Source organism: Hippoglossus stenolepis, chromosome 18 (assembly GCF_022539355.2).
Source record: "Hippoglossus stenolepis isolate QCI-W04-F060 chromosome 18, HSTE1.2, whole genome shotgun sequence".
Lineage (NCBI taxonomy): Eukaryota > Metazoa > Chordata > Actinopteri > Pleuronectiformes > Pleuronectidae > Hippoglossus > Hippoglossus stenolepis.
This window is the reverse complement of record NC_061500.1, coordinates 5,590,966-5,604,906: the sequence shown is the minus strand read 5'-3', so window position 1 is coordinate 5,604,906 and position 13,941 is coordinate 5,590,966. Positions and strand designations below refer to the sequence as shown.

The 13,941-nt window shown below is 42.2% G+C and overlaps 2 protein-coding genes across 3 annotated transcripts in view; one reads left to right on the top strand and one right to left on the bottom strand.

Moving 5' to 3' along the window:
* The window catches only part of plppr1 (phospholipid phosphatase related 1), a 37,061-nt gene extending 35,072 nt beyond the window's left edge, over positions 1-1,989 (top strand). Inside the window, exon 8 of one of the 2 annotated variants that reach the window (XM_035141624.2) lies at positions 327-1,989. In XM_035141624.2, the coding sequence (XP_034997515.1) occupies positions 327-332 (6 nt within the window). In that variant the 3' untranslated portion in view covers positions 333-1,989. The remainder of the gene's footprint in view (positions 1-326) is intronic. The other variant, XM_035141622.2, reaches the window with a different exon arrangement.
* Positions 1,990-3,290: 1,301 nt separating this feature from the next.
* grin3a (glutamate receptor, ionotropic, N-methyl-D-aspartate 3A) overlaps positions 3,291-13,941 on the bottom strand; it is a 39,482-nt gene continuing 28,831 nt past the window's right edge. Inside the window, exons 8-10 of the mRNA XM_035183856.2 lie at positions 11,403-11,564; positions 11,035-11,105; positions 3,291-5,235 (exon numbers count right to left, since the gene is read on the bottom strand). Of these exons, the coding sequence (XP_035039747.1) occupies positions 4,677-5,235; positions 11,035-11,105; positions 11,403-11,564 (792 nt within the window). The 3' untranslated portion in view covers positions 3,291-4,676. The remainder of the gene's footprint in view (positions 5,236-11,034; positions 11,106-11,402; positions 11,565-13,941) is intronic.

Sequence of the window (13,941 nt, the reverse complement as noted above, 5' to 3'; positions counted from 1 at the left end):
AAAAACTTTAATCTCCACAATGTGCATTATCTTTCCCCATTAATTGGTAGAGCTCCCTCGAGGCCTTCAGCTTAAAAGAACCCCCACCCTCCAGATACCTTTAATTTAGTCTAACAGAATTTGGTTTGTTCTGTAATTTGTTGTAATTTACTTTTTCTGCTTCAGTTGGTCATTTCTTAGAATTCCTGAGAGAATGAATTGACTAAAGAGAGGGATTCAATATCAATCAAATATTTAGCTCACCATATGTGTTCTTTCTTTCTATTCTTTCTATTCTTTCTTTCTTTCTATTCTTTCTTTCTATTCTTTCATTCTTCCACACAAAGCAATGACACACGCTCAGATGAATATACAGGCATGATATTTTGCACGACCACGCTGTCCTCCCTCCCACACACGGACGCACATGCAGTGACCTCACACCTCACGTGATCTCCTCTACCTTCTCCTCTCCACTCCCTTTCCCTCTCCTGTCTCCTTCCATTTCCTTTGTTTCCCCCTCTCCACCTCTCCTCCCCACGTCCGTTCTCAGAACCACTCGGCATCGATGACGGAGGTCACATGACTAAGGGGGCAGCACCGGGTCACGTTTGCGTCTCCACAGCACTTCCAGACACAATGACGAGGACGCATGCCACGTGGCGCCGATTGCTTGACAAGACAAAAAAAAAAAAGAACACTCCTGATATATCTGTTTCATTCACCTGGGGGATAGAAGACACCATGTTTGTAATGGTTCTCATCTAGTTGGGCTTTTGCCCAGTTCAACCCGCCGAGGCGCCCTGAACGCATCAAAAGTATCACAAGACAAACTCAAGCACAGTTTTTCTTTTTTTTCCAGATATTTAAAACCATTTGAAACATGGGATGTGTTTTTCCCTCCATGGTGCGGTTTGTAGTTAGAGGACAGTGTTTTGTACATTTTTGTATGAGCGAGTGCTGTAGCCTATCCTGACGGTGTTAAACCTGCACACTTCCTGTCAGCTGACTCACTCTGTCTTACATCACATCCTGCCAGGTCGTCGATCACCACATCTGTCCCTCTGAGTCTGAATAATCTGCTACGAAAAAAAAAAAATGTTGATGTTGTCGTTTCCGTGATGTTTGTCCTTTGTACAGAAAAAAAAAAAAGACAGAATCCTTCTTTTTATTATCTCTCTCTGTACATTACTTGACCGTGTCAGGTCATATTTTGTAAAGATTTTTGTTAATCTGTATGACTATTATGATCCGTTTGGACCTGTTTGCCTGCTGTAAACCTGGATATGTTATGGTATCAGTTTAAGTGTTTTGGGGAATGATCCCCTCTCTCTCTCCTTCGGAGGAAATGACAAGGAAGAGTCAGTGACGTCCTCTGAGTCAGAAAAATGGGGTTTGGCGCCCGCTGTGCCACGTTATCGCCAACGACCTATGGAAATATGATCTGTTTGAATTCTCTCGATGGGTGTGTTTCACCCCCGATTTCCTGATTCACTGTGATGTTAATAGACATTTGCTCAACAGAGATGTGTGGTGGGGGCTAGCCTGCGCCAGATCTACCTGGAAATTCACTGGTGCGGCTGTACAATTAAATTTGAATCCCGATGGAAGACATTCTAATAAAATATATGTGGAAAAGAAAAAAACGGGACGGAAACTGATTTACTGAGGCGCGGCTAGCCCTCCTAATGGAAACCAGGCTAATGACTCCTGCTTCACTTTTCCTCCTCGAGGCACCCCTCCCCCTCCCTGAGCCACCAGTGGATTGTGATGCAATGTTGTGACTCCATTTCCTATTGGAAGATAACGCCCAGCATGAAGAGAGAAGTCAAGATGTTTTATAAATATTCATGATTTGAATTCTGGTCATCATCATCATCCTCATCATCGTCATCATTGTGATTATAATCATCTTTTCCTTTGAGAACAAAAAGAAAAGCGTTTCATTTGAAATGCTGCATATATTTTTTTCTTGGTTTTGTCCACGAATTAAATAGTCAGTAGCAACAACGTGTTCTCGTGTGTTTTTTTTTATCATGTGTCAGAAATTCACCAACAAGCAGGATAACAGGTAAGAATCCTATTGAGGCAAAGTTAGTATTGTAAAAACTGAAATAACCAAGGGTAGAGGAAAATCTTCGGATGATTCCTCACTGGTGTTGATGTGCAACTTGATGAGCAAGTTCAACTGAGAAACCTTCTTAGAGCAATTCAGGAGAAAAACATGATTTCTCTGCGAGCTTGTGTTTAAACAGGCCTTCAAAGAGTCTCTGTGTGTGAGTCTGAATTCACTCTGTCACATCCTGTGAGGCAGCTCCCTGCTCTTCACACCCTGTCCAGACACACAAACTAAACCCAGACACGAGATAAAAAACGAGCGGAGATGCGTAATAAAACCACAAAGCTCTTATTTAGGTTTTCTGTCGATGCATCCTGTTACGACTGAATCGACTCCGGTGATGTTTGTGCCACCGCCGAGCGAAGGTGCACGGACGCACACGCGCGCACGCCGACACAAAGGAAGCTGACAGCTCAGCCGGTGCACTTGCTCTTTTGCTCCGTCAGGCATTCATTTCAGCTGTGACAGCCTGCGCTTGCAGACACACTGGCTAAATAGATAGGTGTTGCGAGTGTGTGTGTGTGTGTGTGTGTGTGTTGTGCAGTAGTATTTGACCGTGCCGTGTGTTTTTAAATTGTCATCCCTGGCTCCACCGAGTGTGCCTCCCTGGCTAAATTGCTGTCCTCCAGCAACACGAGAGAAAAACGGTGCGACGACCAAACACCGTTTTCAGGTGGTGTGCTGGTTATGAAGGGCTGCAGGGTGCTTTTTTAAAAAATCGTAATGGAATCGTTTTCAATGGGAGGAAATGAACAACTGCAGGTGAATAGCAATGCCCCCCCCCCCCAAAAAAAAACATCCAGCAAATAAATCCAGCACACAGTGTAATGTGATTGCTGTGCCCTGGCCGTCAGCCACCGTCCCTCTGGTTCCACTGACTCATCTTTGTCTGACTTACAAGGGCTCATTACCCATCAGTGAAGGCAAATAGCTTTAATCCTTAAAAAACAGTCATGATAGGCGTTGAAATCGTCAAGCCTCTGCTCTTCATTGGAGTTGCATTAACTTCCTTTCATTGCCAGAAAAGAAAAGAGTCGCTGCGTACCTACCTGTCCCCAGTTGTCGAGGCGTACTAATTAAAAACAGAACTCAGGCTCCACATTATACCTTTTTATATATATATATATATATATATATATACACTGGAAATCGTGATGTTCATGTTGACCAAAGAAGAAAGGCTGCGATTCGATTAAGTGCAAAGAAGAGGTAATTTTTTTAATAACGCAACACATCCAAACCCAAACAGAAAAGATGCAAGAGAACAGATCTCAGCACACAGGGACTGTTTCAGTGAATTCAGTTGTGAATTATTCATAGTTAAATAACCTGCCAGAGTTCAACGAGCGGTTCTGCGTTTACATTAGACATATAATCTCTTATATTTGACAAGAGGGTTGTACCAGAAATAAACTGGCTAGACCAAAGACCACAGGTATCACAGTAAAAGCTTTTTTTTGCTTTGGTCCCTGACTAGAAAAGCTGTGGTTCCCTTTTCCTACCAATTTGTACCTTGTTACTTCTCCAGATCACATGTTGCTGGTCAAACTCTGACGGGTTCAATGATGCCTTGTAGGTGCTGCTTTTTCGTAAAATACTCGAGGTGCATCCGTGAGGTGCAGGACAACATTATACAGTGACCCATAAATAAGGTTTTGTATAGACCACCACACGATGCCAACCAGAGGTGCTTGATGAATACAGAGGTGTCTTGCCATAACTTTATATCTCTTTTTTTTTGTGTGTTTTTTTTTCTATTTGTAACAACAGCCCCACCAACCCTGAACGAACAGATCAGAAATTAATGCCCAAAGTCAAATGAAACACTCATTGTCAAAGGCCAGGAACACTTAAACGTCAATGGTAAAGTCAACCAATCGCCAGCAGTTCGTCTCCCGCCCACCGAAAGATACAAGGTTTAAGCAAGACACGGGGACATTAAGACTTAACTGGCCGGGTTCAACCACAGGTCATTTTACACTCTCAATGAGTCTCGACGTAGGACTCAAGTGAATTAGCCCATTAAGCTTAAATACCAAAGTGTCTTCATATCTATGATCAAGGTATCATCATAGCAAGCAAATCTGTGCCCTTGAGGAGACAAAGCTTAGAGGGAAGGGATGAAAGGGACAAACGTTAGAAGTGGAGAGGGGGGTGGGATGGAAAAAACTGCGGGGTTCGGGAAAAGGGTGAAAAGAAGGTGAAGACAATGGAGGAAAGGATGTTGAGAAGAGGATGGGGATGCACAACTCTTCAGCAACAAGCGAGTAAGAACAGATTTGGTTCGGGATCCCTGGTTCACCTTTTGTTCAGTGCTTCTCGTCTTTTTAAAACACAAATCCCAGAGGTCAGGAAATGTCCAGATGGAGATACGGAGCAGGATGTGACCTCCTGGGGGAACATCTCAGTCCAGCGTTCAGGGAACTCCAGAGCCTCGGGGAACATTTAACCTCCAGAAATCTGTGAAGGTTCCTACTCCAGAACTCAGGCGAGTATCCGAGTAACCCGCAAGAGGTTCTGGAATCTCGTCCTGTGTCTAATCGGGTTCCTCTGGGGAAAAAAAACAGAGGCAAAAGCTTCAGAACTCCGGGAGCGTGTTTGTGTGTTGGTTAGTCTGTTGGTGGGGCTGGGTATACTGAGCAAACTGGTTGGACTGGAGAGTGGAGGCCGGACTGGGTGCAGTCTGGTTTGCTTGCTGGTTTTCTGATTGGTATTGTTCTAGCTCTCTCTTCCTCCTCATCGCTGACTGCAGCTGCTGCTTGATGATGAGGATTTGACCCTCCAGTTCTGACAGCTCCTGGACCATAGGGTTCCGCCCCGCACTCAGGCCGGGGCCGCAGTCAACCATGCCCAGGCCCCGGCACTGTGCAATACCCTGGCCCGAGCCCCCCTGCCCAGACCCCATAACTCGGCCTAACAGATCGGAGCGCCCGTTACTTGTGGTCACTATGGGCATGTGTTTCTCCAGTAGGGGAAGAGAATGGGGGTGAGGCAGGGGTGACGGGGGCGGTGGAGGAGGGAGATCCTGGGAGTGTTCCAGGTCATTCTGCATCTCTTGTGGAAGGACCCGTCGCCTGTTGCAGTGGGACGACTCTGCAGGATTCCAGGACGCTGACTGGTTGTTTCCCTCGTTGCACCTAGAAATAAGACAAATAAACAGAGAAATGTCAGCATGAAAATGAATGTAAAACATAAGAATTCCAATTTTATGAGATATTTATTGTCGGACTGGATCTGAATCGGCTGAATCCTACATATAACCAGTGCCTCAGATCTCCATGACTATTATACAAACAGAGAGAGATGCTGTCAACCCTGCGCGTACTATGATTATATATTCTATGCATGTTGACAAAGTGCAATGAGTCGAGACCCAACAATGAACAAGAGAAGTGAGGTGGAAAAAAAGTTCCCTAAACTGTTGTTATTGTTAAAATGCTCACGTCGAAATGATTGATGGAATGCAACCATCAGGATTACTTGCCAAGAAATGGTACAAATGTTCTGCTAAATGTGCCATTAAATGACAAATACCTCCTTTGTGTGTCCTGACTGTTTTCTTCTGCCATTTCTGTTTATTCCATACACAGTATTTTCAAGTAAGGCTTGGTCCATCGCTGCAGACTTTAGTTTTAACCAGTATCCCACCCTATCTTGTCAAAATAGCACCAGTTTAAATGTTTCCTTCACTGGAAGAATAGTTTAGTGTTTGCAATTATTTTGTTGTGATGCCACTTCTGATAATATCAGCAAAGCTAAGTCCTCTTCATTTGATGGTCATTGGCTCCAACATGACATTTAGCTGTATTTCTTTAAATTAAAAACTATATCAAGATTGTGTGTGGTTACAGGTTTCTCATGGTCTCATTATTAACCAGGTTTGTTCGAACATGACCATTATAATTTAGCAACATTGTGAAACTGATACAGGTGACAGGTACATCAGCCAACTGCAACACATTGATGAGGTGATACCCAACAACGTCATAATCATGTCATTGTTGAAATATAATGCAAATAAACACAGGATTTTTATTTTGTGGTTTTTAATGAATCGGCCTCCACAAGCAGGTAAAAAGGAAAAACAGGAAAAAAGACCTTGACTGTCGAGGCCTACAGGTGGAAATCAAATTCGTGTCCAATTAATTTCCTCCAGCGCCAGTCGTGATCCCACCTACCTTCATCTTTAAGCTAATGAGCACCAGCAGCAGTAACATGGGCTGAGGGGGTGAGAGCATCAGTGTGACACAACATCATGAATGTCATGTTCTTATTCAGGATTAAACGTATATATCAGCCGACACTCAGGATCAAAACATACCGTTCTGTTCACGCCAGAGAGCAGCGGAGGAGCCGAGTGATTCACAACCTCTCCCCATTGTGCAGCGTTTGTCCTGCCTCCTCCTCAAATCATTTATTCTGCATAATCCGGTTTCACAGAAGCACCGCGAACCATGAAGAAAAATATATACACTTAAAGCTACTTCACTCGAGTTTTAGAGTCAGGCAAACTCGTGGGGGTGGGGGGGGTTAGCAGATGTGTCAGTTCATTTGAATGGTTCGACCATGAAGATAAAAAAATAACAAATTAAAAAAACTTGTGAAAAGCGCTGTGAAAAGAAGAAGGTCAGAAGAAAGTGGCATCTGCAACACATGATTGGTTGTTACATGAGGCTGGTGTCAAGGTTAAGAAAGACGGGATTTAAGAAATGATTGTGCTTGATTGAATATAGTTATTACTGCAATGTTTATCTTCTATATTCAATAGTAAAATATCAATATTATGAGGTGTTTTGGTTTGTAGATTAAATGTAATATTTACAGTATGTACATTTACAGAGAAACAGACAAACAAATGACTTTTTATGGATTTAGGTTTCTGACATTGCCTTGTGCTCCTTATCACTAAAATAAAAAGATAACACAGTATATAAATATATGATATAATCTATACTTTACTCCCTGTTAACTTAATGATTCCTTTATATTGCTCTTAAAAAATATTTGTGATCTGAACTTATTTCCATTATTTACACCTTATAAAACCATTTATATTCAATTCAATTCTTGTAACCCTTATATCATCTGATCATTTAAATCATTTTATATTTTTCAATATATATATATTATTTTTCTTATATTGATTAATGACAGCTTGATATTTAATTTGAATTGCTATTTTTCATGTTGTATAAATAAGTTTTATTATTATTTACTCATATTATTTATAGGATAGAAAATATCATCATATTCATTCCTCGGAGAGAAACCTTTCGCATCTTGAAGCAGATCGATAAGCAGAGAAATCTCCAATCACCAAGTCAAACGAGGCACTTCGGGCATAAAAGGGCCTGAAAACTGAAAATCAGAAAACAAGAACATAAAATAATCTTTAAATCATATTTTCAGCTTTTGACACACGCGGCAGCTGTGCCAGCATCACGGCTGCCGTGAACGACAGCTTAATATACAAATGTAGTTTACATTATCTGTAAATAATTCTGCTGAGCGTGACCTCTGCTCACGTTTCTCACATCGGCTAAATCCCTCCAACATTCACACCTCTCAGATTCCGCCACATCATTTCCAGATAAAGCTGCTCTCGCCGACTTCCAATTTGCAGGGATGACAGATTCCTCTCATTAGGATATTCCAAAGGCTTAATTTCCATTTTCATAAATATTGATTGGCTCCACATGCAGTTCTGCACGTCCTTGCATCCCACGGCAGACCCACACTTGATAGATGCAAACCAAATACAGAATCCAAGGCTACCCAGAACTGCCAATAACTACACATACCTTTATTGCAGCTTATTTGCCACATTCTTAGAATTCAATTAGCAAAGTTTCACCGCTGACCGCTATTTCCCAGTCCATCTGTCGGTACAGATGTTGCCAGCGACAGTCAAAACAAGACGTGGATGCAGCTGCGGCGTTGTGAATAGGGAGGCTGTCCTTCAAAGAGCAGGACACAGGTGCAGCACACAGATATGAACCCTGCTGAAGTGTCCTCCAGTCTCCAGCAGCTCTGGGCTACAGATTTGTGCAGCTTTTTAACTGACCTCTTCATCACCCCGTGTAAAAGTTCAGTCTTCTCATATTAAAATTGTTAAATATATATCATTCTGAAGCTCTTATCTGATGTGAACACCTTAACACAGAGTTTGATACTAAACTAACGTGAACTCCTCGGCCGTCAGAGTGTTTCAGGGTATCGCAGACATTTTGTCTACATACTTGGTAACACGGTTTAAAAAATGACATATGGTTCCATTGTTAATATCTGGTGTATACATTGCTGCAGTGGTGGCATTGGAACCCAAAGGAACTCTGGTGTATTTCCCCCAAGCAGGATGAAATCTGGTCCTATTTGAAAACAGTTTGCAATAAATACCAGGTTTTCTGCAGGGGCATGGATGTGGCTCAGGAGGCAAAGTGGGTGAGTAGAGTGAGCCCACTAACCAGATGGTTAGAGGTTCAATCCAAGTCTCCCCCTTGAGTCGAAGTGGCCTCGGGCAAGATACTGAACCCCAACATTTTGTATGTGTGAATGGAAAAACTGTCCTGTGAAGCTTTTTGAGTGATCAACACTGGAAAACGCTATAAAAACACAGACTATTTACCATGGACAATATGATGTTGATAAATTCTGACTAGCAAACAACGTGCAGCCATGATGCCGACGCGCTTTGACTGAGTATGATTATGCAGGAGTGGGTCATCTATCCTCATTACCACAGGCGTCCATCACACGTCCTCAGCTCCATAATTATTACGTGTACTCAATCCCCACTTTGAGCCCTCCACCTGTGTGTCCACTCTGAGCGCGCTGCTAAGATACTGGTGAAGTAGAGCGCTGCACCAACTTCTCATGGCCGGTAATAAAATCTTCCCGCTCGGCAAAAGGTGGAGGGGTTGTTTTGATCTCTCTCCTCCGTAAGAAATTAGTCCCTCCGCTTCAGAAATGCTCATTCGATAAAGAGCAAGCTCCAGAGTGATGTTGTGAAACGAGCGGAGTGTTGATGAAAGTCGGGGGTGGGGGGGGGGGGCTGCTGCGTGACACACTCTGAATCGGTGTCGGAGTGACACTGAGGGTTTATGTAACTAATCTGAACACATGCAACATTTGAAAAGTCACAGAAACTGCCCCAAAAATAAGCTTTTCCTGATTTACTAAATCTCCGGCTCACCCGCCCGCCGTGCCGAACAATACTCTGTAACATCAGCGTGAGATTATTTCCCCCGACTGATAATTAGCTTCCAGCTGATTTGACCATTCTTCTCTGTCTCTGATTCAAGAAGGGGCCTCTCATCTGACACTCGGCTGTTAATTGATGTCACTTCTTAGCCTGATCATTTGGCCGGTGGCCCGCTGTGAATGCCTGAGTCAATTTGCAGTGTGAATGGAGGCTACAGGTTTGACATGTGATTCATAATGAGACGCCGTGATTCAGCAGCATGGTTTTACTTTATTTTTAGCTGTGAAAAGTGTAGTTCTGAATAAAAGTTTCTAAGTATTTTAAGTGTTATTTCAGGCAGAGCATCTACGTTACATTTTAGATGACTTGGTCAAAGGAGTCCAATTATCAAGATTGACAGTAGGTTACGTGTTTCCTGCAGACGGCTGAAGCTCCTCCTCTTCCTCCCACTGCACAAAAACAAAGGCAGAATAACGCAGATGTGGCTGCGGTGATCTTTGCAGGTGACTTTATTTTGGAGCCAGAGTTTGCACCACAGCGATTGAGCAATAGAGCCACAGTGTCAAGGTCCCAGAGATGAAAGCGCTCGGCCAATCACAACTCAGTCTCAATTATTAATTAACTTAATGATGTTTAAGTTTAATCACGCTGCACCAAAGTCATAGATGCTAAATGTGCCTGATCACATATTGTGTTCATCACATATTATTCCCTGGGAAAACGATGAAAATGTTGAAAATCAGTGTATCTTGAAATGTTAAAGAAAGTGGATGAACTTCCACACACACCTGATACACCCAGTTTCCTGTGTAGGCTCCATGCTGTCAGTCCACTGGTGCAGAGGCCTTCACCTGGTCTGAACCCAGAGGTGAGTTAAATATCTCATTCATTACCGCTGACACTTCATGGTTTGGCTCAGGTTGTTTATGCTGCTGTGGCTTCACTGTTTCAGTTTCATGACAAACATAAATCTGTTTTCCAGTTTGCACTGTTTTTATTAATGTTTGAGGTCTATTGTTTCTGTCCGGCACATTTTTACCATGTTTTCACCTTTTATTTGAAATATGATTGATTCCAGTGTATAAACCGAACCAGTCTCTGGCTTATTTAACGCTCATGGTTTGAAGTGGCTTCGGGCTGTGTCTGCTGTAGAATATCTTTCCCCTACTGGCCCATTTCAAAAATGAATATATATAATTTTCGTCCACAATTTATTAATTGAACTGTTTGTTTCTTTAAAGTATGCATGTAATTTCCCAGATCCTCAGAACACGGCAGTGTTTTACTCAAACCTGGTTATAGGTATTCACTTTAGCTGAAGGACATTTCCCTCGTGTCGAGACGCTCTCAGTGTCTCACCCTATGTTCACCTGTGATCGATGATATTGAGTCACATCTCACATGGGACTGGCTTTCTTAGCATTCGAGGGGAAACTGCAACGCGCCTGTTGCATATTCAGGAAGGCAGATTTTAATGCCCCCCTGCTTATTAAGCAGTTAGCAGTCATTTTGTTTTGGGGGGGATTAGCTCTCTCAGCAGAATCCGCACAGCTTCTTGGATTCGTCGAGGCCTCCTCTGCCAAATCCAACTGTAAAACCATTTGCTGTAAATGGTCTTCGCAGGTAATTCTCACAGAAGCTGATAAGACCCCGAAATTATCCAGGACAGCCTTATTTGGCCCGGAGATATTAAATTCATACAAAACGGAGGTTTTTTCCGTGACGGTGACATTACCTCTTCTCGGGCTTGGTGACAGTCGGTAGTTTGTCGTCCGTGAAGACCGTGTTGAGGGCCCGGTGTAATCTCTGGAAAACAAGCAACACATAGCTGTCAAAAACTTAAATGTAAATGCATAAATAGAATAAATAAATGCGTAAATAATTTGTCTGCTTCTCTCTGATTATAAGGAGCTGTAAAGACTGTGTGAGAAAGAGAGAGTTTGTTTCTGTCTATACGTTTAGAACCAGTGCACGATGCTGCTGATACTTCTGCACTTTTATTTTGAAGTTTGGACTTTTAGTGGAGCACTTTCATGTTCTTTAAAAGTGATCAGTCTTCTGTGCTCGGCCGTGGCGTGACCTGTAGTGCGTGCGGGTTCCTACCTGGCTCGTGTGCAGCCAGTACTTGAAGCGCGGCTCCTTGACCCTCGGGATCACCAGCTTGTACACGATGTGTTCTGCTACTGTGGTCACCAGAGACAAGGCCACGCCCACGCACAGCATCACAAACAGACCGGAGAAATGCTTGATGCCCATCTGCAGCGTCTGGAGGGAGAGAGACACGAGAGTTTTCAGATTTCGATCCATCGTCTTTAATGGGGGAGTAGTTGAGTGAAAAAGTAGAATTATAAAGACTGTTTGCTGGTAAAGCAGGGACGTAACCAGACAAAACAAAGTAACACTTGATTATTAGTTTGAATTAGTCTTCAAACTGGGGATGGACGATGTGGCCAAAAATTCTCTGGAGATAAAAAACGTCATATCAGTCAATATTCATAATTATCAGGTTAAATGTCACATTATCATAAGTTTAAATAGACATTTTCTCCTCCTGAGTGAAGGTTGTGGTTTTTATTATTGGCTATTATCTTCTATCCCTCCTCACTGTGCCTGTACAATGCATATTGATTCATATACATTGGACCTTTGTTGCATTGCTATTGCTATAATTATTGATATTGTTTCATTGCCCAGCCCTTAAATATCCCCATGGTTTGTGTATTTTCCTGTAAACAAGCAAAATACTCGCACACAGCAGTTTAAGTTCAATGGATCCACGATGGCAATGACACTGAAATGTGCAGGAGTCTTATTTGTGTTTGTACCGTAATAAAAATAATAGAGAACAATACTGAAAGCAGCCTTATCTTACAGAAGCAGATGTTTCCCATGGCAGGAGCTTTAAGTTCCTGTCTGCAGAATGATTTCCGCAGCAAACACGGATGATAACACTACTGTAATTGTATTATTATAATTTTTGCCATTATGTGTGAACCTAGTGACACATTCGCCACAGTCGGAGCGGGAGTCACCGAATCACAAATGTGAGGTGTTGTGCTGTTTTTTAAAACTGTAGCTGTAAAGTCTTTCTCTTGAAATGGATGATGAGACTTTGGAATCTGAAAAAGTGTTTTTTGTTTCCGAGGTTAGCTGGATAAGCTCATTTCCATCTATTCTCCCTATAGATCTAACAAGGCAAACTGTGATACAATATAATTACCTGTTGAAATAATTACAGTGTCTTATAGAAACTGACTGTACAACAAACCCTGTGAATAACACACAGTGGCAATTAGCTTTAAAAACGCATTAAAGTAGAGTTAAGTCCAATTAATATGTACAGCACTGATTCGGACAAGGCTTTGGACGACTAGTTTGTACATATGTGAATTCTAAAATTCAAAATCTAAGTTATGAGACACGTTTCTCGGATGTATAAATCAAAAGTTTCCCTTAAATTGCTGACATTTTGACAATAAGTTCCGACTCCTTCTCAAATCCTGCTTCGAAGAAAACCCCCTCGCAGCCTTGTCCTCTGGGATATCACACTTCCCTCTGAGATTATGATTCTTTCATTCTGTTCTGAATGCACCACTCACAGAAACATGTTTATCAGTCTACAAGTGTAATATCACACTTTTCATAACCGACCACTTGCTGCTTGTTACTGCAGACGCACAGAGTCTCGCTCTTTCTACTGCAGAGTCGGTGTCACGACAGCGGCCGCTGCAACGATTGCATTATAAAGTCATGTCGGAATGGAATACATGATGGATTCAAGTCATCATTGCAGTATTGTGGCGTTGGCGAGCTTGGGCGGTAATGAAATTTTGCAGAGTGGTAGCTGATGATTCGTGGGAAGTTGTGCAGACGTTAGTAGCATTTGATCGCTGGAGAATACAAACTGTATTGAGATAGGAAATAAATTACATTACAGTTGTTTAAGCCTTTTAACAGTTTGAACAAATAATACATTCCTCACAGATTAGCACATTTTGGTAACACACACACTCCCCATCTCTTTTTATTGTTTGCAACCAAATAGAACAAGCTTCTTGTTGTTCAGAGTGATCTGTTAATTCACAACTTATCTTCGGTTAATTGGGAAAAATCTGCAGTGAATTGTTGCATAAATCCCACAACACACCTCTGATCACAGTATATTTCTCTGTGATGTCACGTTTGGCCCTTTTAATGATGGCTAATTGAATGAAATGTCATTTATTGGTATTGATTGTATTATTCTGAATGGGATCTACTCCTTTGAGGGGTGACACAGAGCTGGCTGTGTGCCAGTTTGTGAGTTTGGCTGCCTCGCTGAAACCAATCCATCAAATTAATTTTTTTCTTCCTTCCTCATCTTTTCAGGATCGGCTGCTGCTGCTGCTGGTGTAGCAGTCATTCATCGGAATAAAAGATTGCCCAAAAGAAAAAATGCTGAGCAGGACTAAAGCGAGCCAACCTTGTCAGTAATTCATATCCTGCTTTTATCACATGAATTTCCCGCTGATGTCCACCAGTGTTCATTTTGACAGCACGTTGTATCGAATATTCTCCTACATGTACAACACTTATGTTGGACTTTGTATGTGACAAGGAAGGTGTGTTTGTGTGGGTTTCTCTTCCATTTATATTCAAGAGC